Below are 27,509 nucleotides of genomic sequence, written 5' to 3'. Positions count from 1 at the left end.
GAGGCCAAATTTGAAGGACAAAGCTGGGGATCTCTTGGGTGATGTTGGCGTGGTTCTGCTTAAAATTCACGGCGGTGACCACAGCAACGAGACAAAATGGCATGGACACAACGATTGAGAGAATGGGATGGCCATAGATGGCCAACATCCCGATTTCAAACACATTGGTGATGATCACAAGGCAAGGAAGAACGATGAAGAGTAAGGCTTGAAGGAGTTTTTGACTCAACTCCATGTTCACCCTTGAAGGAATGAGACAACCATCATGGTTTTATTCTTTTCATCGCTCGAATGGGCCTCTTCAAAGAACAGCCTAGTCCATCGACTGTTTGAATTGTATACCTTACGCCACAAGTAAGTAATCCAAGACAACGAATTTTGAGGCTCTCATGCTCTTATCGCGGATTCTAAATTGACACATCAAATCCAGGAAGAAGCCAACTCCTTAAACAATCAATGCCTTGCATGCCCCACCGTTACTGAACGTGTGATCAATTTTAACTCATTTGCATAGCTTTTATTTTTTCATGACAAAAGAGACAATTAATGAAATATGGTTCATTCTGGTCAGTATGGAATGTGCAATGGATTACAAAATCAGACAGATATCACAAATTCATCCTAAGTGGTAAATGAACCGCGGGTTTAAACGGCAGCTTCATGGTGGCCATATTCAATGAGCGTGTTGGCGTCGATTTGCGAACGAAAGTCACCCTGACTATGATACAGGACCTTAGTCTTCATCACGGTTACCCTATCCGGACTTCCAGGACGTTGATGGCGTTGGTGATAGACTTGACCGGTTTGAGCAGATCCCGTTGGTGTGTAATTTATGTTCTGATGTCGATTCATGGAGGGAAGATGGGATTCGCTGACGGAATGCGGGAATGCTCGATTTGGACCACTTGCATCCCCTTTGGTTGAGCCAGGACTGTTGCTTATGGCAATCGAATTGGACGCCTTGGATATGACCTTCCGGGCAAAATTGATCCATCTACAACAATAGAGGAAAACAAATATGTTAACGTGTTATTTTGTTACTCATGGAAGGCAAAACATTAACCTACGTTTGAGGAGACATGAGATGCTTGGCATGATGATGCCGCATCTGGGAACGGTATTTGGCGGCAAAATCATAGATTTGCTGGCCTTCATGATTGCTCAGACAACTTGACGGCTGAAATGTATACAATGAATTAGAATGTTACCGGTGAGTTCAAGCGTAATGAAATATTGCTCCCACGCAACCTCTCCAGTCATCTCGCTACATACACATACCTGATATTGACCAGGCACATAGATTGGTTCAAGACTGTGATTGCCACCCCGGTTGTTGGCCATATTGACGTATGTTCGGTCCACAGGGTTGACAAAGTAATGGGAGCTATGGCCATTGGGCACTGAGGGGGGAGGAGGGGCGTGATCACTCCATTCGGCTAAGCGAAGATCCTCCAATTGTTGAAGAACTCGATGGATGGACGTGCCCAGTTCTTGAGCGTATCGGGCTGACAGGCCCATCAGATAGCTGTCACCCTTCTGAAAAACGAGAACGAGAAACCGAATTTAAATATGGCAAATATTTTCAGTCATTTCATGTGCTCGCCCGAACATGAAATCTTCTTTCATCGCCATCCCCCTAATTGAAGTAGCCGTCATATGTCATGAGTTGGCTTTTTCTCGTTTGACATGAGGCGCAAAACACACTGCTTAGAAATAACGTATAACCTGTGGATCGGAAGCGCCAGCGAAAAAGTTTAGAAGGAAAACTTTTGAATAGGAAAACGATCCTTGGGCGATGTCCATAGAACATGGGGGTATAGAAGCGATTCGGGGGAATTGGTCAAGGTTACCAATTGTTCATTTGTGTGGTTGTCCGAGCCATTTTAATCTTCACCAAAGAACTCACGGGCTTCTTCCTCTTCTTCGTCTTGGGTGGTCATTACCCACCATTACAAAACCATCTGTGCAGCGACGTATACGAAGAGGGCAAGTTTGTCGTGCTGTGTACATTGACTAGATGTACCACCACTCATATTCGGAGGAGCTAATGGACATCATCACCAGACCTGAACCCACTTAATCCATCGATTGACCCATCCGCCGAGTCCTTCATTCAACCAAAGCCAACAACCACCCCTCCAATGACAAAACACAAACACACACCATAACTTACCCAAGAGACTAAAACAAATGAAATTCATTCAAGACAAATGCAGGAATATAACTTCTTTTTCCTTGATTGAAAATTGCTTTTGGTCTGAATTGGTTATATCTCTTGTCCTTCTGTCAATGACAATGGCTAAAACATACGTGGGAGATGGATGATAATTGGTAGTAATCCGATTGGGCAAAATATTTGAGAGGATAAGTACCAAGAATTCAGGGACATCACGATTCTTTCTCTTATTTCTGAATCCAATGGACAGCCCTGAATTAATGACAGGTTTGTCTTCAGATGTCAAGCTGAATCAAGGACTTGGCGGTCCGCATCAAACCCCATCCATGACTTGGTGATTTTTGAGGCAAGTCGGCTTTGAGTACAAGTCGAATGTCTGTTGAAAACGGCGGCAGTTTTAACGTGACCATTGAGGAGCGTTGCTGATGGCCGGATGCTCATCTTAATTACCTCCACTTCTTAGCTTCCATGGCTAGAATCCTCCAGATCAGGACGCCGACTCCTTGTCTATGAAGGTTGACTTTGTAGGGGTTTTGTTGACCATCTGACGAAAATGAACCAAAAATGGCCAAATATGGAGCGGACTCAACGAGGTCAGGATATACGTCTAATATTTAATGACTTCAAGGAAGAGCCATATGGGAGAGATTTCCTTAAACACCATTCCTTTGTTTGGCCTCAAAAAGTGCCACCACATAATTTATCTTCATAGTTTCTCCCCCGAAAAACTTGCCACCCAGTCTTGAAGTTCGTAGCTCGGAAAGACCGTTTATTAATTATCGTTGGGTGAACAAGATCATCGTCCCTCACCAGAGGCCACGTCATATTTGGGCACTGATCTGCTCGATTCTAAATTTGCCCTCCTCAACAGCAACACTAGGTTCATATTTTCATTTTCGACAAAATGTACACACAAACGGCCATTTATGTCTAAACAAGCCGATTTGGGAGCACCGAAATTTTAGACGAAGTCGGGAAAAAGGGCTTTTATCCTGGTCATAAAAAGAGCAGATTTTGACCGTTTTTTTTAATGACTGGAAGAATTCAATTAGGAGGCTTGCTTACGAGTCATAATAACAACAACTACACTATCGTTGTCGCATGATAAGCATCCCTCATTCTTCTCTAAGCAAGTGATTTTCAGACGGAAACCGATCTGTCTGGGAACAAAATAGCCCAAAACCGGTTCGTTCGTTCGTTCAACAAGTCCTCAAGACGCGTTTTTGGATGAATTCCAAGGATGACGTTTCCTGACGAGCAATTTACTCGAAAATGTATCCAATCAGGGTTTGCATTCATGGAAGTCCAATAAAATCTCAAAGCACACACGCACCAACCCTAAGTACACTACATACATAGGTATATACACACCACCACTGTTACTCCTTAGAGGTCAAACTAGGGTAAGGAAGGCAATTCCATCTACTGTAGAGGCCCCTACTTTTTGGCAAAGAGGAACGAGAAAAGAAGATAATAATGGTCAATTTTCAGTTCTCCACAGTTCGTCGTTGTCGTTGCTTGGCCGGTCGTGACAATGGTTGGTTGGTTGGCTGGCTGGTGTGCTGCTCTTTCTCGTTCCATGAACAAACCATTGTCAATCTTGGCTGGACACTCTGAAATCTTTTCATCTCCTCACGGCTCGAAAATAACCCAGATTAGCCAAATAAAAGAGATCCCCCAACTTTTTTCGTTTTCAAAAGCGTGAAAAACAGGACACGCCAACTGTGAAGAACAACACAACGAATCCATAAGGATCGTTGCGAGCTCACATTGTCATCTGATTTCCATCGCTTTCTGCACATAAATCGGGAGCTTCAACCCTGTTTAATGAAGCCTCCTGGTTTTCCTCCATCGATTTTATAATAAGGAGAGCGAGCGGGAAGAAAAATGAGTCCAAATATGGGCAATTTGTCTGGCGACTTGAAGACTTAATTTGACAGCATCATATCATTAGCTTTTGGAGCCTACGTAGCCTCCTTAGACCCCTTTTCAAATGGCTGTCATGCCAAGAGAAAAAAAACAAACTGGCCTTCCACGTCAAGTTCAAAAGTTGTCGCAAAACTTTAGCACATAACGAGTAGCGAGATGGCCAGCAATCTTCCCTCTTCCCTCTTCCCTCTTCCTCGTGAATTACTTTGTTTCGAGCACCTTGTCCGTGAATGTACGCAATTGTCCTATCAATTATGCAAATGAAGAGCCCATGAGTGCCTAATGAGGTGGAAGAAAAACGCTCTCGAGCTGAGAAGAGACCTTGCCAAACCTGTCAGAGTCGTCGTCGACGTCGACGAGGACGACGACATCGACGACCAGCTCAGGATCCAAAGAGAGATTGAATTTCCTGTCGACTCTATTTCTCTCGCTCTCTGGGTTCAAATTTAGGTAAGTAGGTAGGTTGTTGGATGGAGGCTTCTTCTGCTCCCTCTGCTTCTTCCAATACCACTATCCTCATTGATGGAGTGCAAGGTGTTAAAACTCCCGCTGTCAAATAGCTCCGCTGGATATTTTGACTCAAAAGGGATCGACAACTCCGCCAAAGGACGAGTAAAGAAATCTAGTGGAAAACTGCTTTTACAGTAGCTAGCACGACTACCATACCCGTTCCGAGCATGAATCCTTATGGGGAGAGGGATTGGGCTTGAACCTTTGATTGCGACATGACAGGTTTAGTCGCGGTTTTGGATTGGAGCTGGAGCCTGGAGTAGGGAAGGGATGCTCAAAATTTAGAGTTTCCTGCCTTTTGTACAGGAGTGAGAAATATCTCTCCATAAATGGATTTTCAGTTTCGACTCGAGGGTTTTCTTTGCAAGGGTTGATTCAAGGAAGCATTATTAGCATATTCATCGCCGCCTCAAGTTAAGTTAGCTTTTGGGCGTATTTGAAGGGTCGGAAATCAAGAATGAGTGCCTTTTCTTGGCTAGGACCACAAGGTTTGAATCCTCTGATTTTGGTCTCTGCTAGGTACGTCTTTTGAGTGGAACAACTATCGGGAATTCTGAGTTCAAACAAATGATTGGCCCAGAAAGAGAGACTTTCCGAGGGATAAAAAGAAAGGATCCAAAAAGAAAAGAGAATGAAAAAAGTTCGTGCAAGCTAACGAACCATGCCAAAATTGGAAGATGTGCCCACCGTGGCTTCATGTGGGCTTTAACAGCACTAGGGCTGCCAAATTGAATCAAGTTCGGTCACTTTTTTTTTTTTAAACAAAAAATGGCTGCTGCACCTTTTCTCAACAGTAAACGGTAAGTAAATCCATTTTCATGGCTTTCAGCCACTGAAATCATCTTTCGGATGGCTGAGAAAAATTGAGCGTTAGCTTTTTTTTTTGGCATCACTCCCTGAGCTCGTTTTTAAACCCGTAAAAAGGGCCGGCCAACGAATGAAAATCCTTCCAAACTTCGACTTGGGATAAGACAGGGCGAGAAGGATGAGCGACTTGAACCTCTTCCAAATTGGCTCCATTTCAGTGTCAATTTGTCAGAAAACCTTTCAAAGACCCAGTCAAAACATTTTTGATGACATGGCAACATTTGGTTGGACCAAGTGCCGGCTGAAAACACTCTTCAACTCTCCATATGTCACGATGAACACTCGGCGGATTCGAGAGATTCCTCAAATACTCCCAAACATGAGCGGTCGTTAGAATCGACTCCATGATGGATCTTGTCCATGAGATCCAATACGACGTGGTACTGATCTCTGGAGTACTTATTCCACCCATCCACTAATCCCCAACGGACCTTGTGCGGAACTTTTTTCTCTCGCAAAGATGCCAGGGGACCAAAAAGACACGTTCGCCTCGATACCACATGGGACCCCATACCATGGACCTCGTGGTTTCACTTTTTCCCCCTCCCACTTCTCCCAGGCATCCCGTGTTGAAAGAGGATCAAACGAATGAGCAAGGCTCGCTACTTGGTGAAGTCAGATAATTTAATGAGCAAATTCATCCCTGGTTGACTCCAAGGAATGACCTGGAGAGCAGACTCACTCGGAGAGTTTGTGCCTTCGTTGTTCATTACGTGCCTGTTGCAAGTGGTATGTTGTTGTTACTCCAAGCTGGGCGCAAACCATCAATTTGCACTCACTCTTGATGGCTTGTTAATTGCAAACAGCTGAGAAACAACTTGAGAACGAGTGAGATCTCTTTCTTTCTTCTTTGACTTGCGAACTCTTGAAGCGCTAAGCAAACAATCGTCAAGAGTACTGAAGCTTCGAGGGAGCCAGAGGGCCAAAATTGAGGTCGTTGAGAGCCCAAAATAAGCAATGAATGGACGTCCACACATCAGACCTTGATAATGGGGATGAATCAAACATTGAGGAACTCATATCAACAGCTGCAAAAACCAAGAGCTTAAGGCTCATAAATTGAGCTTAATGTCATGAGGCGAAGTGATGACCGGTCACAAAAAAAACGCCAGGGAGGCGTTTCAAAATGAAATATCAACTTAAATCCACCCTCAGCTCATTTTACTCGGGGATAGGAATGGAAATATATATCTCATTCGTAGTCGTCATTGTCGAGCTAGACAGAGGTAGACAGAGCTACACCCACCCTTCTCCGATGTTGCCAAGTTTTCAGCGTATCGGACGAGCATCAGTAGGACATCGGCTCGAGTGGAAAAACACATTAACCACCCTGTGGATGGAGTGGACACACCGAGTTCAGAATGTCACCCAAATGCCAGCCAGGGACAGTTGGATTCATGGAATTGGAAGGAAGAGAGCTTTTGCTGATGAGACTGGAGGTGGTGTCTGGTAGCCGATGATGGTCATGATCGGGCATCCACTTGGCTAACCCCAAGAATCACGAGCATCATGGCTAGAGCGTACTATAACTAATGGACCGACCCTTTTATATGATTTATTCCAAGAGTCCGCGATCCACGAGTTGTTGGGCAATTTTCGAATTAGGAGAAACGACCAATTGAAGAGTGTGCATATTCAGAGCGATGGTCAATAAAGGAAGTATCGGAAGGCCACTTGGAAGTCACTAGGATTGTACATAGAGCACTCTAAGACTAACCCGTACCAATCCTGTTGTAGGAAGAGCTCAGCGGAAAACAAGAATTCAGATCCAAACCTCGATAAGAAGTGACAGAGCGACCCCAATAAAACAAGAACTGCAGTTCAAATTCCACAAAACCAGCCAGCCAGTCCGAATATGGTGACATGGACAGAGCCACTTGGCCAAAATTTCAGGGACTCGAATCCCGAAAAAAAGGTTCAAAAACGTTCCTTGAACTCTTCGTGTTTCCCTTCCAATTTCCAAACATGATCCCTTCTTGGTTTGTTGACACAAGTCGAGGATCGCTTACCGTGAGAATAACACAGGCTTAGTATTGTATTGCCAATCATGTGCATGGTTTGGTCTGATGGTTGAATTGGTTGTTGGTTATTCAAGCAGAGCAAGCGTTTAGGGAAGACGAGAAGGTGGAGGAGGTATATTTGGAATCAAAGAAACCTGCCGCGTCCGGTCAAACACAATCAAGTGATTTGTCTCAAGTGACAAGTCGCATTTCTATGGCTGGTTAGACAATCTAACGTCCATTGTTCTTGGAAACATCATTCTGAATCCGCTAATGTTATTATTGCTCGGTGCAAGTGATTAGTTAGGAGGAACAGTGAGTGATCTCATCCAATGGCCAAAACAGACCACCCAAGACTAGGGAGGCTGTTCAAGTCATCTCTTGGCCGACTCATTCATCACTGATAGTAAAATAAAGAGATCTCATCCACTCCGAGTCCTGACTCCGACTTGATAGAGGCTCTTGTGTTCAAGCTGAGTTACGCAGCTGATGTCGGCGACTTTGTCCACCTTAGGGACAACGGAGTGTGCCTATCTTGCCAAATCTGGGAACAGCTGACAAAAATAAGTCACCAGATCTCCATGGAATACCCTAATGCACCGGTAATTCTTTGTGGCATTGCACTCATAGCTATTGCGGATAATGAAGCTCGCAATTTCGAGCGATCTTTCTTTGGCATCACATAACTGAAAAGGGGGTAAGCTATGTTTGATGAGAATCGAGATTGAGGTGAAAAGATCGCTTTTTTCTCATCAATAGGCAGCTTAAGGTTTGTTGTGCTAAGCGAGTACGGACGACTTCATGGAATAACAACCTTCGTGTCACGATTCCCATTTCAAAAAAGTTCTTGAGCTAAATGCCCTTGATACAATGGAGACACACTGAGTCGAAGGGGAGCTTGCTTGCTTGCTTGGCTGGGTCGTTTGTCCCGGCCGAGTACAGATGGGCTATTTAATACCCTCTCTTTGAAGATCAAGATCAAAAGCCATTGTTTGTTTAAGAATCTTCATCGTCTTTCTATGGACTACAATCACCTCTTCTTACTACATCTATCGACCACCATAACCAAGTAGAGAAGACGAACATACCTGAAAATTAGACACCAAAAGAAATCATGAATAATGGGCAGCCCTAAACCGAAGTGATTTTTATACGATCAGATCTGGTGGCCACCGTTGGGCGGCTCATCAATCAGGAAGTGAGAGGCTACGGTGTATGGGTACGTAGATAGATGTGGTTTCAAATGCAGGAGATGACTCGATCTGACAATGTCTGATCCATTTTCGGTCGTCTCCAATCTGATTTGAAGCCCAACTAGCCGCCTTCAAAACCGGTAAGGCACCAGATTGCAATCTGTGCAAATACGATCATAAAAAACGGGGTTCCATTGATGGGAGCCTAACATAACGGGCTCCTAGAATTCACTGATTTTAGCATGATCTCATGGTCATGGCATTTCGAGCACTTTTTGCAAGATAACGCCTTGATATCCCCGGATGAAATTGCGGGTTTGTCAAGGAGCAATTGTCCAGAGCAAGACGTTAGTAAGGCCGCCTTTTCAATTATTTGTACGGCAAACCAATCCGACCAGGTCGAAAACCATTCCAAACCATTAGGGAGCGAATTGGGGCCACATTGTTTGTGACGGCCATGAGGTTTATGGTCAATGCGGGCCGAGCCCAAATTACCACTCAATTCCACAGATAATCATCATTCTTCCATTCTTCGATAACAAAGACGGTACAAATATTTCTGTGGCTCTTTTTCCATTGGATATATGAGAAATGAAATCTCCACATTTGTGGAGGACAGCCATGATTTAGTGTTCTTCTAGCTCCTCCAAGCAACCATCATCCTCGCCGTCATGAGAATCCAGAGCTGAGATGACATCGATATTTCCAGAATGTGTGGTGTGGATCAGGTCAATTCGTCATTTTCCTCGCAGGTATGAACAAGAAGGATGGGAAGAATGGAGATAGAAAACCTTGAATGACTCGAGAGAATATCGACAATCCAGGGGAGCATATTTCACCATTTTATCCACGTCGTTCTTGTGTCGATTTGAATTTTCTCCTCCTTGGATCGCACAGCCAAAAGCTCGATCCACTGGGTAATCAAGACTGATCAAGAACCATTTATCATTTCAAATCCACCCCATGGAAGTAGTAGTGGAAGTCGATGGTGAAGCTGTGAGTCGTAGGCAAAGATATATTGCACGCTGCAGTTCAAGTATTCCACCGGAAAGGATTTCCTCGACAGGCACCAACAAAAAATGGTTCAAACGTCAAAGTTCATCAATAAACGGAGCAACCAGTCCTCTTTCTCTTCTTTCATATGTACAACATTTCACCCTTTCACTCCTCCAGAAAGTCATCATAAACAACAAGTGAGTGTACCTAGCAGAATGAACGCTATGCGACGAGCACGAAAGGCAGAAGAATGAGTTGGAGGCCAAAAAATAGAGCTTCTTTGAAGTTCCTGAACTCCTTTTTTTCTTCAAGAGACCCATTGTCCAACTGCCTTTTGAGATGATGGGATTGGCTTCTCCTTATTCTTCTGGATTCACTTTCTCTTCGTCTACTACTAGGGCCTCTTGGTCTCCTTTTTCATCATCACTCTCATCATTGACAGTGGAGTGTTCTTCTTCTGCTCCTTCTCCTCCTCCTCTTTCGCCTCCTCTTCTTCTTCTTCTTCTTCTTCTTCATCAACGGAGGCAAGAAGTTCCTCTTCATCCACTTCCTTCTGCGAGATCAGTAGAACCAAGGAAGACGACAAGCGACAATTGCTCTTTGGAAGTAGTTCAAGTCACGGGCTCCACCTTGATCTAATACTCAATTAACCCACTCTGTCGCCTTTCTACCTCAACTTACCTGCCTTACTTGCATAGTACTGTACGTCGATCTACTGTGGTAGTAGTAGTAGTGGTACATGCACACGAACCCACACAATACATAAAGTCAGAATTCCCATTTCCACGGATTATACCCCCGGACAGCTTTGACTGACTGGGTGCGTGCTCTACGGTTTGTATGGCCTATGTATGACAATGATTCTGAGAATCAAACATATCAGATAGGTTTATGGGATCTTTTCTTGTCTCCTCGTTCTTCGTCCGTAATGGGATTTTGCTTGACAGGGAAATCTATTGTAATCAAAAATTACGAATTGTCATCCTCAGACGGCAGAGTCGGTCTCGAGCTCCGTTTTGGATATTCTTCGGGCACCCACCAGCCACCACAGACTTGGCGAGCGAGCAGATATGATTGCTATTCATGGCGCATACAATGACGCGAATCTCGAATCAGATGTTTTCGCGAAAGATAGACACTGCTACTGTACACATATAGGTATACATCCGTACCAAGAACGGCGGTCGGGAAGCAACCTTGGGCAAATAGGAACAATGCAGAATAATCGAGATGGATGGTTCCGCGGATTTAATGCGCAGGAGATTATGCACCTTCAAAGAATGATACACAGGTCTATACCATTTACATCAAAATGGACACGGTCGATGAAAATGATACAGAACGAGTGCCAATTACGGAGGGAGAGATAATGAATCACAATCAAGAGGAATCGTTTCATTGGGCAGACAGGCATGAGAAAGTCATTTCAGTGATGCCAAGGAGCCCTCAGTTTAGACTGCACCTCGAATAGCACGGGTATATCGGCAATGAGCCGATCTACTGATACGTCAAAGCGGCAACACTGAGTTTTTCCAGTCCGCGATTGGCTTCCATTATGTGCATAAACCAATGAAGGGAGAAGTTTCTGAAGAAGCTCAAAACCATTCGTGCATAAGACGACGTTAATGAACGCCTCGCTCGACTCGGTCTTTTTATTTCGAAATTCGGGCCCGGGTAGGAACCAAGATTCGATTGCTCTCAGGTTTGAATTGCCTCCGATTCCAATAAAGCGGGATGGTCTGACCTTCCGTGATGAAAATGTCAAACTGGAATGAGTTCAGGTTTCTTTTGTCCCTCAAAAACAAAGCGGTTGTCAATGAGAGATTCGAGATTGGGAATAAATTGAAGGCCTTCTTTTCCTAGCGTTCAAGTTGGATTCCTGACCACCAAAAGGACGTCTGCTCTCAACTCGATCTCGCCGAGTGCAGCCATAAAACAATTTCAAATCGACCGATATTTTTCCCTTCCCGGGGCAAAAGTCATAAATGCTAATCTCATTTCTTGGCACTCATTTCACCTCAAGAAAATGATCTATCACTCATTTCACCTCAAGAAAATGATCTATGGTGGGTCGAAATGGTTGGAGGGGGGATGGAAGATGGAAGTGGGAAGTGGGAAGTGTCGGGCGGCTCTATGGCCGGGCATCCATCCCAAAGAAAGACGACCCTTGATGCCTTCAAAATTCAGCTATGTCAAGGACGTTCATCTGAATTACCACCTGATTAGTAGATTTCCAATGGTGCGGGAGCAGCTTCTGAATTGCGAGACGATTGGAACGAGCGATTGGAGCCACCTCTACCAAGTGCATAACTTCGCACAATTGACAAAGCTCCTGGCAGAGTTCAATTTGGGGTGGCTGCTAATCATTTGGAAATGCCCGAAAATGAGCCAATTTTCAGCGAAATGCAACCGAACCCATCGCGAAAGGATGGAATGCGTGTGAGTGTGTTTTTACGGCTCAAAGGCAGAAAAAAAGAGATTTATTGGGCCATTCTCGCCCACTTTGGCACATCACCTTCGAAGGAGCCGCAATCCATATAATTAAGATCACTTACCACCAAGTTTTTTTGAGCTCTAAAACGCGAAATTATTGCAAATCTCTCTCTTTCTCCTTGCTCCCAGCATCCATATCTCCTCGTGGAACCCATCAGTTTGCTACAATTCGTATCATCTCCATATCAAGATACTAAAACTCACTACTATTTCACTACACCTACATGAATGCGCTTAGTTCATCCGTCCAGTTTGCAACGTCACTCGTCAAACAAAATCTCGGAATTGGAATGGACATATGCCACTTGATTCAACAATCATCGCGGTAATTGTTCGTGAACAAGCCAAAAGAAAGAAAAAAAGAGTCCACCCCAAAAGAATCTTGTCAACTTGCCATCTGACGCTGGCTAAAGATCAAACCATCCTGATTATTGTATACCTGAATGCAGAACCACCGAGCATTTCCTAATCCTTCTGTCGCGCTCGGTACCAAATTCTCGAGTGGAAAAGATCTTGCCACATTTTCAATGTGCCAATGGTTATTTATACCGATGCCAGGATTCATCCCCGCGAACGAAAACGAGGCTCAACCACGAAAACTCAATGGGGATGAACGGGATGGACCGATGAATAGGAGACGTACTCATTCAGGGTGTCCAGAGAGCATACCAGTTATGGATAGGGCATGGATTGGTTCAAACGCGAGTAACGGCAAAAGGACGCTTTTGGTCCGGATGGTCACCCTGAGGATGTGGTTGGTCATTACCCCTTTTGTGGTGGGATGGGCGCTCTTTAGCACCATTGTTGTCAACTGAGCCAAGTGCAATGATGTCCACCCAGGTGAGCTGTTGATCAACACAGGTAACCTGAACCATTCAACCCAACGACCATCTTCCCTGATTCTTTCGCTCCAAACTCGAATAATGGTGTTGGACACTGGGAACTACCAACTTCGCGGACTTGGGGCGGAGTGACATTTATTAGTTTTGATTTGTGACTGCCCTCCAGAATTGGAAGAGTCATCTACCCATGTTTGACATAGACCTTCGGGAGGGTTGAGACGATTTGTGCACACTTCTTGAAAAGGAATAGTATAATTTACAGTCATCTAACTTCCTTCACGGACGTGAGTGCATGGTTTTTTATTCGGTCCAAGGGTTCCAAAGAGGTCTACTCGTGGGATATAACTACGCCGGTAAAATGCCCTCGTCTTGTAACTCCTACGCCTGTATTTGAAGAGTGCGGGAAATGCATGCAATGGATGCCAAGTTCTTTTTTCTTTTATTTTGAAATAGCCTCCTTTTTGCACTGAGGTGATGAGGAATCGTTGTTGGAAGCATAATTTCAGATTTAGCAAGGTCTCTTCTCCAATTCTCCATCTTTCCACGCCTTGGACTGGTGTTTTTAAAAGGAAAATTATATTCGCCTCTACCTTTCATATGCAAATTTTTTATCGTGTCCAAAGATTCGAGGACACAGGCAGGCCTTCTGAGCTCTAATATGAATCTCATTCACGCCCGAGGTTTCAGATTATTAAAAGATTTTAAATTACTTCACCAGAAAGCTAAAAATAAGATCTTACTCCGAGCAATGAATTGGCTTTTTTTTTCTTTTGGAACTGACTACTCCAGTTGTTTACTCCATCTCCTCCTAACTTCGTCCTCGGGTAATAAGAGGAAATTTCAATTCCAGGTTAGTAATTAAAAAAAGTTTTGTACGAAATGATGTCATGCCATTACCATTATCATTCCAAGGGCCTTGCTCCTCGGCACCAAATGAACGGACTCTACTTCGCGATGTTGGTGGTCCAAGCAAATTCAAGCAGACAACCCCTAGGTTTTCTAATACCAAATGCTCTTTCATTCGTCGCCGCAATTGCAATTACGTTGTCCATGTAGGTAAGAGTGTATCCAAGCTCTACTTCCTTAGCACAGCACACATTTTCCCCGTGAAGAGAAGGCCTAGGTGTGTAAGCTCCCCGTGGAAATGATAATAATGTTCTACCAACGGCTCGAAAGACATTCGTTTAGTTTGAAGCACCTTCAATTGTGGATTTACTCGATGGTGTGGAGAATCGTTTTGGGACCTTGGTTTCAAGATTGAAAAATAAAGACGTGGACTGACGAGAGACTGGTTGGTGTTGGCTTCTGGAGTGAGGATTTTTTCCGAAGAGTGACGTTGGATGGAGGATCACCATTCACCCACCATTTGTCATTATCAGTTTTTTATGTCTTATGGTGGGCTGGGAAGGTTGGCATCCATCAGGATTAGAGATGGCCGATGGTGAGAGAGGGGGGCATTCCTTTGTGGCCGTATTTGTCTTCTTGGTCACCCAATGATCGCGCTACTCAAGTCATTAGGCCTTATCACAAAATGTCTCAAGATCCGCCGAAAACCTCATTTTTCAACGAATTTTTGTGCTAATGCATCTGATGAAAATCTTGCTTTAAGAGGGGCCCTCCCTAAAATGCAACAATGGCCATTTCTTAAACCGAAAGTCTCCCAGACAGGCCTCATTAATCAAGAAGTGGAGGTACGTACGATGAGACACAAAAAAGGTCCCCTTTAAGCTTTTGGTTGACAAGCTTCATAACTTTTGAGTCTCTCGGATTTGAGATGGTGGAATTTTCGATCTCTCGTTGCAAGTTTACTGAGATGATGGCGAATTCGAATTTTCAGCTTTCTCAGTGAATTCCTGGGCTCAAGTTTGTTCTTCTTTGACCAGTCAAATCCGGAGTGAGAGAAGAGAAAATCAGAAAGTTTTCTCCATCGTCAGCTTTATTGGAATTTCCTACCTTATCCCGAAACTTTAGTCACCCACGAGAGCACTGACGTGAGCTTTGATTCGGGCCTTGAAATGGCTACCTTACAACAACCTCACAGGAAACTCCCTCTACACTTCTCATTCAATGCCAAGCAAGCAACGCGGTTACCAAAAGGGGCTGGGATATTGGTTTGCAAGCAAAGCATGAACCGGAGTTGAAACAAAGACCAAAAGTTTCCAAGGAACCTCTCCTCACTTTGGACCAATTGGATTGGAAGCAAGTAGCCTATTGATCTGAAAAGGTCCACTTCCAAATCGTGGCGAGTTGACTCTACCACGTTGAGAGTTCGTCTCTTGAATATGAAGTTATTATTTTCCAGAAAGAGAAAATGACAAGATCACAGCAAGGCTAGAAGCTCCCCACTTTGTTGAGAGAGTTAGAGAGAGACAGAGAGCGGTACACGCAAATGGGTTGGAGAGAGAGTGAGAGAGAAAGATGTTTTTGTCGGACTTTGGATGTGGTCTGGGATCTCCACCCTCTACTATGCTGTAGCAATCTCCGCACACCGTGATCCAATGGCGCTCCGAAAGAGAGAGAGAGATCTAATCAGATAACCAGACCCTTTTCAGAAGATGACACTGAGACTTTGAGCAAACAACTTGTCTCAAAAGATGGACTGGAAGAACAACGAGAATCTTACTTTTCTCTCCACGTTTGTTTATCGTTCCAATATTGACTTAGCTCTTTCTGGCTTGCATGGTACATCCTGTCAAAGGATTTAAAACCTAAAACTTTCTTGGACGAGACTCCTTGTTATAACTGGATTTCGTGAAATGCTGCAGACATTGCTTTGGACCTAGCCAGTCAAGGGTGAAAGTCTGAAGAGAGAGAAAGAAATATTGCGCGGTCTTGTGGACGGTTTCCTACTGAGTAAGACACGGGCTAATGAGCTCGAGCCGATTTCGCTTTGGCAAGATTGATTTCTAGGAAAATAACCGCCGTTAATCACCTCCCGAAATGTGTCGAAAGAATTCCAAAGAATCGATGCTCATTGAAACATCTCGCTATGAAAACAAAGATATAACCAGTCATCACATCTCTCTCTCACTCTCTCTCTCTCTCTCTCTCTCTCTCTCTTGTGTGTGCTGGCACCAGAAAGATGGAGCGGTAGCATTATTCTCTATCTCTCAGAGAACCATTCAAATGGGCCAATTACTAGTTCACTCCAATTGCTTTATGCTTCCTTGCCAGCGTCAGAGAGATTTGTTGACAATCATTTCACCGCAAAAACGGAAAAGGAGGCGTAACCGCGTATTTTGATGGAATACAGCCCACAGAGGTGGGGTTGGACTTGGAGGTGCCAAAGCTTCATCCCTTTCCACCTTTCGTATTAACAGATTATAGGAGGGTTGAAAGAGAAGGAAGAGGAGAGCTCCATGAGCGAGTGTGCAAAGCCATGATTTGGTATTAGTCCACCCTGCCCATCGACAAAGGGGCCATTTTCTGCCGCTAATTGCTATGATTATGCGAGAGAGTCTCCTTGCTCCAGCTGCATGCACTTGAGGGCTTCCTTCACCTGCACCTTGATGACTTTGGAAGCAACTACTGACTGGATTGGTTACCCGAATGCATCGAAGACATTGATTTCTCATTGGGCTCATAAACCATGATTCGAAAGGGGATATTCGGTCTCAAGAAGTTATTATTCTTTTATGGGAGAGACACTATTCAGGTATAACTGACTACTTGTAGGTAGAGTAGGCAGAGTGGTAGGTAAGCTAATTCGTGAGTCTCGGTTCGTTCCAGGAATCCAATTGGATGGAGTTAATTGCGACCTCGGCGGCGCGACTGAGGCAAAAAAGAGTCAATTTCAATGATTGGCTTTATTTCACGGAGGAAAATTTTCCCATTTATCTAACAACAGAGGGCCATTAGATCCTCCCGACTTGATATTGTGAAAGTTCAACTTAATGGGAATGAACCAGATCACAGGGTTGCATTGCCACTCATTGGTTGGCCAACTTCAATGGGTTTGTGTGGTACATTCGCCAATGGCAAGGCAACAATGCTGCCCAATCATGGCGATCCCATTTGTTCATTCTGGCGAATCATTATTTAAATTTCAGCATCTGTCAATTACAAGAGACATTTTTCTGATCCTAACGTCCTGGGATGTCACGTTCGCCTGCCAATGCCACTTATCTTGCCACCCAAATAAACGCTTGCGGCTCAGCTCTAATTTCAGGATCGCCTTCTCATAAAAAGAGGCAGCAGAAGTATCAAATCTCCAACAAGTATGTGCGAAGTCGTGTCGACAGTTCAAGGTTGCCACCAGACTTGGGAGGCTTCTCATCTCGCTTTTGGCACCCACAAGGTCTTGACCAAAACTCATCCATATGGATTGGCATTGACACTTGCTCCATCGTTCAAGGAAGATGACGAAGGGACTCAAAAGACGCGCATGGATGTGAATCCGGACTAGATGGCAAACAACTCGGAGACATCTGTTGTCTTTGGGAGAGTAAGCTCGTGAGTCCGTCAGACTGGGGAACGAACCTGGAATTTGGACGCCTTCGGGCCATGCGTCCTTGTGGTTGGAAGCGAATCAAAGGAAAATCCAGCCTAATTATACATACACAAATTCGGTGATCAATTCACTTTTCAATCGTTTCCAGAGACGCTTCGGGGCAAATGAGACTGCGACCAAGCATTGCCAACCCTCCCCTTGTAGTAGAGTTTGGTGCAGACGAACCTTGAGTGAGCTTCGAGATCTATTTTGTTGGAAAGAATTCGTTAAGCTGATTAATAATGCACGATTGGTCGGAGAGCTACGGTACGTGTACAAGGCACAAAAAGTCGAACCATGATGACTTAAGGCCATATTCAGGGCACTTAACATTTTTCTCAGATTCTTTCAGACCCCATCGTGTTGAAGACTTGGACTGAGAGTTTTTCCAATCCTCACTCAACTCTTGGTAATATGTGCTAAAAGGATATATGACCCCATGTTGATTCGTTATGTCATTGCTGTCATTGCTTCTGGGGGTCAAATTTGCCCATTTGACGGCATAATGATGACTCCAACCCACATTTCGCCCCGTCACTTCGAGATAAAAACAGTAATAATAATAGAGATAGAGGTAGTGATATCTACCTAGCTCCCGAAGCTATCAGCTCTTTCCTGGCACATAACCAAAAATGCATTTGAATTTCAATGTCTTCCGTTTATTCAGCAGGGCGCAGTAGAGTTTCTAATCTACTAATGTCGATTCACGACCGTGAGTCTTTTGGAAACAAGGGAAGAAGTTAAGATGCAAAGCCGCACACACAAGGATGAAGGGATGCATGGTAGACTTGGGTGAGTCTGAAGATTGAAATTACATGTAGAGCCAGGCTGGAAAATGCACTTGCTCCGGCATTTCGATCTGAGAATCTCCAATGGACAGGAAAAAATCAAAATGGTTTCACTTTCCACATACGTACACATACACATGGATATACACATTTAGTGCGTTCTCCCTTATCATAGTCGAAAAGAAAAGAAACCACTCAACCATCATCAGCATCTTGGGCATGGAATTTTGGAATGACGTTTCCATACCATGGGGCGGGAAGAGGCTGGAGAATGGCAATGCCATTTTTCCCTTCTTACTACTCTGAAGACATGCAAATTGATTGCATGCTCTACACAGTAAACTCTCTCTTCCGTCTTGCCTCAAAACTACAAATGAGTTGATCTCTTCCGAGATTTCTTATTTCAGGAGGAGGAGAAGGAGGAGTTTTTCATCGCGGGATTCTCTCCGGAAATCCGTGAGCAATCCAACATGTCTATTAGTGTTGTTGGCATTTTGTTACAAACCCAGGGCGGATGGACAAAATGGTTCACAGCCATTAAAAGGCAGTTGAACAATTCAATGAAGCGCATTCTGCATGGAATGGCAATGACATAATGGCTCTGATACCCTATGAGTTGTGTGCTTTGGATTTGAATCCAAACATATTGGTTGATGAGAAAAAATATGTCTTCTTGAGCTCTCTCCATTGCTTTGTTCGACCTTTGCTTCGCCGTCAGCCTCCAAGGGAAACGGATCAATCATAAAATTTGGCATTGCCTTCGCCTTCCAAGCAGATTCCTGAATCAAAAATCATAAAAAGGCTTGCTTTTGTGCACTGGCTCGAAAATGAACATGGAATCCATTTTGGGAGATTTCAACGACACTCTGACGGACTGAGGAGAAATTTGGAAAATTCTCGTTCAGATTGACGAGTTGTAAATACCGGGTGCGACGCGCTAGACGGGTCAAAACAAGGGATTCACTTTGTCCATTACCCTGGTTGACGGGTCTATTTTCACTTCACGTAATCTTGTGTCCATCCACAATGGCAAGAGGTAGACAGGAAGGCCAATTAAGACGGTTGTCGTAGCTTTGAAACGACATTTTGAACGGATAACTAACTAACTAGATATTGATAACCCGTGTCGAATCGACCAAACATCCAAGAACGGTTAGGAAAACTCGCTCAAGAAAAATGATTGAAGCAAAGAAGACAAGATTACCTTAGGGTTTCTTGGCCAATTGGTGAGCGGGCTAAATTTTGAATTCCGGCCTCGTCGTCGTACAGTAAATTAAGAATTAAGCTCTCGTGATCTCCCTAATCTTGATCTCGTCATCTCTTTTGCACTCATCGGAGTCCAATTCCAGGCGAGTTAAGCCTGAAGCTCCATCCTCATCCATCTAGTGAGACCAGTAAATAAGGAACAACAAAAAAGGCTCATGATTGCAAAAGCAAACAACACAACGTGGAGGATCGAGCTTGAGCTTCGAAATGAGAGAGATTTTCAATGCGGTTTTCCTCTGTCAAAACAACAATCACATCCGTCCAAGTACAGTCCTACTCCTGTGGAATGGCTGTGCCAAATCTTCTCTCCTGCTGGACAGGCTCTCAACGATCTGACCAAGTAGATCTCGCAATATCATTCATAGAGTGCACAGTTCCTCTGGGGGATCCAGCCGTGATTCGTTTAATAATGATCTAGGGTTGTAGCTTCATTCAAATGAAGGTTGTTGTGTTCAAGTTTCTTCGTCTCTTGCACCCATTACCTCTTGAGTGCAATGCAGGTTGCTAGTAAAGGTGCTTTTGTGGCTTTTTTGTTGGGTGGCAAGTCATCCAGAGTGAGTGCTGTTGAGAATAATAAGTCAAGAGGCTTTTCAATCATTCCCTGAATTATACCTCGAGCTGCGACAGCCAGACTCAACATTGAGCACCATTGCCTTGAGCCTGAACATGTCTGCGACAATCTCCTAACAAGATAGATGTTCATGAATACTCATACTTCCCTCGCTCCAACCCAAACCAACCAGCCATCAGACACTTTGTCATGTTCAGTGACAAAAATCCATTCTTCCCCTCCACGCTTTTGGCATTTCTCGGCAATACTTTAAGGTCACCGTTGGGTTTGGATGTTGGTTTGGAAGACCCATTTCCACTCCAAGTTACTCCATGTTCAGAGGAACTAAAAACATAATCAAAGCAGGCAGGGAGCTAAAGCAATATCCTCCGAACACGAGATCCAAATAATCCACCATGACCGGATCAGAACTAAAGCGAAATGGCAGATCCAAGACCGGAAATGACAGAACCAACATGAACACAAACTAGTGAAGGATCGAAATTCGAAACGCTGAAATTGTTACCTACGATCCCATCCGGAGAGAAACGGAGGCAGTCTTGCAATTATCGTTGATATCACGTAATAGCTATTGACAATGGTACTGGTAAATCCAGGAGGGTGAAATCAAACATTGAAAGTGAAGAAGCCGGTCGTACACCAATGTTCTCAGAAGAAGGAGACAGGTATGAGACTTGGGAAACGAGGTGCCAAAGGTGGCTTCACCAACGGCAACTAGGGTGTTGAAGGAAAGATTCAATTGCTTCAAATGTGGAGCTTCAAAGTGACAATTCATGCGTGATCGTTTATTGTGGAGCGATGTAGCTTCACAGGCGAAGATTGATATCGATCTCAAGTGGAAATGGGAGGAGGAGGAACAGGGGGTCTGGATTTTGACATGCACAAAGCAAATACTAACTGCCATTATCTTGGATTGAATCGGGAGAAACAGAACCCGCTATTAAGGGCCTTCCTCGAACGACAACATCATCGACATCCAACATATGCCGACGAGTCTTGCCATTTCAAAAGCCCTTATGGATAGAACTATATACTGAGCCACAGAGAGTGTGCTACTTGCCTCTTCTGCTCAATTAAGCGCACCGGAAGCCACGGTCATTCACAAAAAACCGGGCTTTTTTCTCTGGTGAGAACTCAGAACGTGAGCTTTTGGTCAACTTGAGAATGACAGGAAGAGCCCACTAGAAACAAAACTGGAGATTTTTGAAGACAGATAGATAGAGAGTGAGATGGAAAGAGTTTCTTTGCATGAATGTCAGGTGAAGCTCGTAAATGTCCAAGTCCTGGGATCGGCTCAATAGTGTGAAGAATAAGAGACTCGGAGGTACTCACATTCCAATGGTTCATTGTCCTGATTCGCATTATCGCTTCTTTCTCGGCGACCATTTTAAAGTTGCACCTGGATCCTGGACGAAATGGGGACCCAACCAAGCAAAGCTGATGTGCAAAGCGAAAAGAACTAGCTTGTAAAAACCTTTCAAAATTCCTTTAAACGCACGTTCTTTGTTCCAGAATTCGAATGCATCAAAACCAACGTCATCATGGCTGTGATTCAATAACAACGCCATAAACCTGGTAGAGCCAATGGTTCCGTTTTGAGATTCACAAATCAATAAAAAAAGACTCTAAGAACCCGAATGATCAATCTTTAACACACAATGGACTCGTGAAAAAATGGACCGGAAACCTAAAGCACTATAAAACTTCCACCGCGCACCTATACTGTACATAACTCAGAAGATCACAGCAGGAATATGGACTGAAAAAAATGATAATAATTTTCCTGTCCATTTGAAACGTGGTCCAAGTAGTCACGAAAGGTGGCTCCTCGTTCAAAACCCTGTGTAAGTACTGAATGGCAGAGGAATTTTAATCCATAGCGATCTGGACAAACATGGGACAAGACCTGGCCGAAAAACTTGAAGCAATCTCTTTCTACTTCATTGAATCAATTTAGACCGTAGCCATGATAACAGCTGGCCCGATTTGAAGAGTTATTGCTGCACGGTTTCCATGATTTGTTTGTGCTCTTCTTCCAACAAATCGGTTTGGCACGCCTTGAAGAGCTTATATCTCGGAACTATTAGGCCGAGCGAGCGAACGAGCTGGCGATTAGCATGTGTTTTTCTTATATAGCCTTATCTCATTAATCCAACTAATGTGATCCAAATGGGAGATCACAATCTTTGAAGGCTCATGTTTAAGCATATTGTGCGCTATTTTGGCAAGACTCATCAACCCAAGCGACCTCCATTAAATCTCGACCAGGAGGGCTGCATTCCATCTCGTTGTGTAAGAGGCTCAAAATCTTCTGACAATTTTCAAATGACACCATAGACCCATTGAGGATCACCCGAACCTCTGCCAAAAGTGAATTCCTACAATCCGGGCTAATTCTCCCCAGATCTTGGGCTCTTCCCAGAATCTTCACAATGGAAAGCGACATTAAATTCTGACTTTTTATGCTCACTTCCACTGGCACAATGAAGGAGAAAGCAGCGGCCAATCACCCATAGATGGGCATATTTCCAATGAAGGTCCCTATCGGAATCCAAATTCACAGATCACGTGCAAGCTTCAGTCCGCCCAATGAGAAGTAATGTACACCAACCAATGTGAGTGAGGTCGTTTTTGGCTCGAGTCACTTTGAGCACGAAACATTTTTTTTTCTCATCGTGATGGGTTCGCATTGGTAGTGGACATTTATGACTCCGCTCTCCCTCCATCAGTGAACACCATGGGACACTGAAGAAGACCACAGAATGGATGGGACCCACATACACACTCACACACATTCAACGACGGAGAACGACCAAGAACGCCAATTTCATACATGGTTGAACAGAATTTCGATTACAGACATACAAAAATTAAGAGCGGAGAAATTCTCGTGACACTTGCACGAAGGTTTGGGAACTCTCGGACCAAGTTTCGAGTTTGAACGTCTTTTTTCTTCCCTTTGAAAACATGGATGAAACTATCAAATTTATCGACGACACGATATCAATTCTGATTAGTGAGAATCAAGAAGATCACCTGAGATTTCAAAGACACGACGAAAGGAATCCAATTGAATATCCAACAATAGAACAGAGAGTCACCAAGCTTAGAAAACCAAATAAAGGAATTCCAAGCTCGAGCCTCCTCATAACTGGTTGGGTAAATACCGTGTGTAGATTTCACCAGTTTCCATTCATGGAACTGTGAATTTTCTGTCAATAGGAATTCTTCCTGCTTCTTGTATGTAGGTTGGTAGGGAGGTAGGTACAATATGTAGGTACTCGATAGCCAAATTGGAAGTCGCAAAAAAAGTTGAATCAAAATTTGAGGAGCGCCTCTTTCAAGAATAAAAAGACCACGGCTAGGGAATTTTTCCATGCTTCCTGTTCAAAGAAAACGAGGAGGCTCTATTCAAAGCACAATACTGTTCTGTTATTCTAGGAGTTGTCGTATACTCTTATGCCTCTTTCTCGTCTCGGGAGGTCATATTACCAAATTGTGCTTGGGCTTCCACGGGCTTGAACACACCTCGACGGGGTCCATTCACTATTTTAGGGCCAAGAAACTCGGTTCAAAGTGGATGACAAAAGTTCGTCTTGAGAATGTCAACTTTTGTTCATCACTTGCCGTACAGCGTGGAAATCTCATTTCAAACTCTCAAGCAAGACCTGTCTCGGCGGATCGAGAGAACTTATAAGAACCATTGCAGATCTAATAATCTTTGTCCCCAGGATCCGGCAAAGCAACCAATGGCCGTTCGCTGTTCGCTGTTCGCCGGAGGAGGAAGGTGTGGGCAGGAGGAGTGGGATTGAAAGAACGAGTTAGAAGCTGGTTTTGAAATGGAAAATTCTCTAAACTTTGGAAAAGACCCTGGGTGCTCGTTCAAAATTCCGGTCAGGTCGCGAGTGTCGGCTTTGAGGGGAAAAAGGAGCATCATCTCTCTTGACTAGTTAGTCCTTTGACTTTAAAAGACTCGAGGCTCCCTCAGGATTCCCTTTCCCGCCTGGCCTCACCAACACGACCACCAAACTAACCAGACCGACATCTCGGAACTTTTCACTGTCTTGCTGCAGTCCAGGACTTCAAACCAGCAAGTCGTCAGTGAACGGAAAAGGAGACGAAAAAACTTTTGAGGTCGATTCGTTACTGCGGAACTAACGCACCTCGCATAATCATAGAAAATGAGCCCTGAGGATCAAGTGTGTCCGTGCCATTTTTTGCCCACTCACAGATTCATAAATTGATTTTAACTATGACCTCTTGTGAACTTTTTACATTGAGCATGAAGGTGAGAAGATATTGGAGACCGGTCTTGTCCCAACAGAAGGGTTGAATTACGGTGCTGATTGGTTTCGGCATAAATTAGGGGGTCTGTGGGAAAAATGAGCCGAGAAGCTAGTGATTGATATTCATAAGATTTTTGCTGGCCCACCAAAAAACAATGGCTCACAACAAGAACTAGGGTTGTTAACTCGTGCATGAATATGCTATGGGTTATCAGAGCTAGATAGTTTCTTTATAAGGATTCATTCGGGCTGGATTGGTGCCCCAAATAATAATTGGCAGTGTCTTACCGTAGATGTGTAGGGGTGAGAAGATAATCGGATGCCCTCTCGGATCAACCTATCCCTGACTAGCATTCGAAGTTGCACAGGTGTGAACTTAGTGGTGGGTCTCGATCCCATCCCTTGGTCTCGAGTGGCAGATGATGTGGGAACCGATGACGGGAGATATTGATGTGAATGAGTTGGGCCTGACAACGACTTTCCGCTCCGTTGTTGTTGTTGTTGTTGTTGTCGTTGTTGAAGGTGAGTGTTGGGTAACTGTGATGGGGCTAATTGAATGGCCTCGATATCGTCCTGGGCCAAGTTCATCCCACCATTCACAATGCCCCGAAAGTCGCACAGAGGGGTCGCGGGATGACTTGATGAATTTGACAAGCCTCTTTTGAATCCTTGGCCCCGGACATTGGAGATCGACGTCAAAACCGACACTTCAGACGGACAGTCCGTGGTCTCGGTCATACACGATTGCTCGATGCTCGGAGTATCATCCCGGCCGAGGACCCGGGGTGAATTGGAACCGTGAGAAGAAACCGGACTACATCTCGAGTTGGGTCGACCCCCTTTACCGTGCTGGCAGTTCAGGTTTTGGCAATGATGATTGCAATGTTGAGCTCGCTTTCGTCTAGCCGAAGCATTGCGGGATCCTCGGCGACTCCGGGGTCTGGAGTTGGAACATTGAGAGTGCCCATTAGATAAGGCCGGATCACAGTCGCATGATGAACCTGATAGCTCTTGATCCTCTGGCCATGGCATGGAGGACGCCGAAGCAATCCCAGAAGAGGCCGACACTCGGTCCCCCGAGTCATAGTACTCCTGATCCACTCGTTCTTGAGCCCCCAATAGAAGGTAAACCCAAGCAGCACCTTGTTCCCTAAGAACCCGCACGGCATCCAACAAGAATGATCGATGGTGAATGGACACCACTCCGATGGCATCCAAGTCCTCAGGGCCGATCTGCTTGACTATCTCCAACTCATCATAACCATTGTCCAAGAACTCTCTTGCATATTGACCCAACTGGAGAAAGGTCAGCCACTCTGTCACTATATTACTGCTCTGGTACTGACTTGGAAGGGCATTAGTCCCACTGGGTTGGTATGATGGGGCCAAAGCAGTAGCCATTTCGAATCCCACAACTAGGAACACGATGACAGTCAATCGGACTTTCGACTCATACTCACTCCTATCCAAAGTTTTAGCAATCCGAATTCTCCAAACACCTCACTTCATTCAGTGGCTAGACTGTAAACATTGAAAAGGGGTTCACCACCGTCACTAGGAGATCTCTCCTCTGCCATGGGTCTATCAGCAACTGACAAGAGCAGCACCAAAGCACCTCAGTACCCTCATATCGGGGCGACTGTGAAGATTGAGCATGGGGACGACCACCAAGCACCGTCTCCAGCGTCTGGCCCGGGGATCAAGCTAGTTCACCTAACCGGCGTTGCTCAAACTTTGTCGCCAGCAAAAGCCCCCATGGACGAGTATTGAAACCAGGTCCAACCCGCCCGGCGATACCATTGACTAGGGCAGGTAAGGTGGCTGAAAATCTCTAGTGCGTTTGGGGAGGGCGCCTTTGCAATTCGCGAGCGCCCCAAGGCATTATCCGCCATGAATCTAAGCGGGCTCTCTCTCTGGTTCTTTCTTCTCCATGGGATTGAGTGCTTCTTATTCTCGTGGTGGCCGAACTTGAGTTGGTTCTTCTGGTTCTTCTTGGTTTTCAAACTACCATGGCTGGTTGTGGGTAGGTGGTTGAGTGAGTGAGGTGCACCGTGCACCTTGGCGGTGAGCTCCACAGGAAGCAGGGCAATTTGGGTGATTGGGGTTGGACGAGAGGAGGCTACTGCCAAAACTTTGTAGGGTCTAGTTTGTTGTTGTGGTGGCAATGCTGGTCGGCGGTACACTGAGTAGGTGCAATTGTATTTTCATCACCCTCACTTCGGATCGAGGTTAAGAAATGTTGCGGCCAAGTCCGTGAAAGAGACACCAACGAATTGTCAATACCATGGATATACAGCAGTATAAAAGAAGATGGCTCATTTGAATGCATATAAGATATTAAGGGGCGAGAATATAGAAACAAATAAAAATAATAAAATACTTTGACAAAAAAGTGTGTTTTTAGTTACGTACTCGTAAGATTATCTATTGGAATAAAATATGTACGTGTTGATTAATGAAAATATATCATGTCCCCTTCAAGCCATTACATAAGTTTTGTACCTAAATTATTTGTACTACGAATTGTTAAATTCTCCATCAGTGGTACGACTGGTTTCTCAAGCTATTCATCAAGGTTGTCTGAAGTTAGGATGCCTCAAAAAATGAACTTGAAATTTGAAGATTCATAAATGTTGAACACACTATTGTTTCCTGAATCGCTAATCTAGAGGGTATTATTAGATGCTATCTTTCTTAACTAAATGAAGAGAGAGTCATTGAATAAAAAAAAATCATTAGCAATGTTGCTCATTTAAGATGGCAGAATATCTTATATTTAAAACAAGTAACAATTTGGGTCATTTTTTATTCTTGTTTTTACGTTTCTATAACCTATCATGGTCGAAAATCACAAGTTAAAAAATCTATTTTGACCAAAAAATATTTTACCGTCCCCTGTTCATCAGGAACTAGACACGATTCGAGTAACCGGAAATTTGTCAACATGAAATTATAATCGTAAAAGTAGCTTTGCAAAGGAGATAGTTTTTTTGCTATAGCTGGACCTCGAACAAAAGTGCCTTTTAAGCTCAAATAAGTTTTTCCAAGTTGAGAACAATGCGGAAAAATTAAGAAAACACGAAAACAGTTGTGAAAATGTGCA

At 44.2% G+C, this 27,509-nt stretch overlaps 1 protein-coding gene across 1 annotated transcript; it reads right to left on the bottom strand.

Annotated features, from left to right (window-relative positions):
* Positions 1-502: 502 nt before the first annotated feature.
* On the bottom strand, positions 503-26,746 carry LOC131880767 (uncharacterized). The gene is made up of 4 exons (XM_059227465.1): positions 24,695-26,746; positions 1,279-1,536; positions 1,068-1,177; positions 503-994 (listed from the first exon to the last, which is right to left on the bottom strand). Exons 1-4 carry the CDS (start codon positions 25,805-25,807, stop codon positions 646-648), a joined length of 1,830 nt encoding a protein of 609 aa, XP_059083448.1. The 5' UTR covers positions 25,808-26,746; the 3' UTR covers positions 503-645.
* Positions 26,747-27,509: the final 763 nt, after the last annotated feature.

Source organism: Tigriopus californicus, chromosome 5, assembly GCF_007210705.1.
Source record: "Tigriopus californicus strain San Diego chromosome 5, Tcal_SD_v2.1, whole genome shotgun sequence".
NCBI lineage: Eukaryota > Metazoa > Arthropoda > Copepoda > Harpacticoida > Harpacticidae > Tigriopus > Tigriopus californicus.
This window is presented reverse-complemented; position numbering and strand designations above follow the sequence as displayed.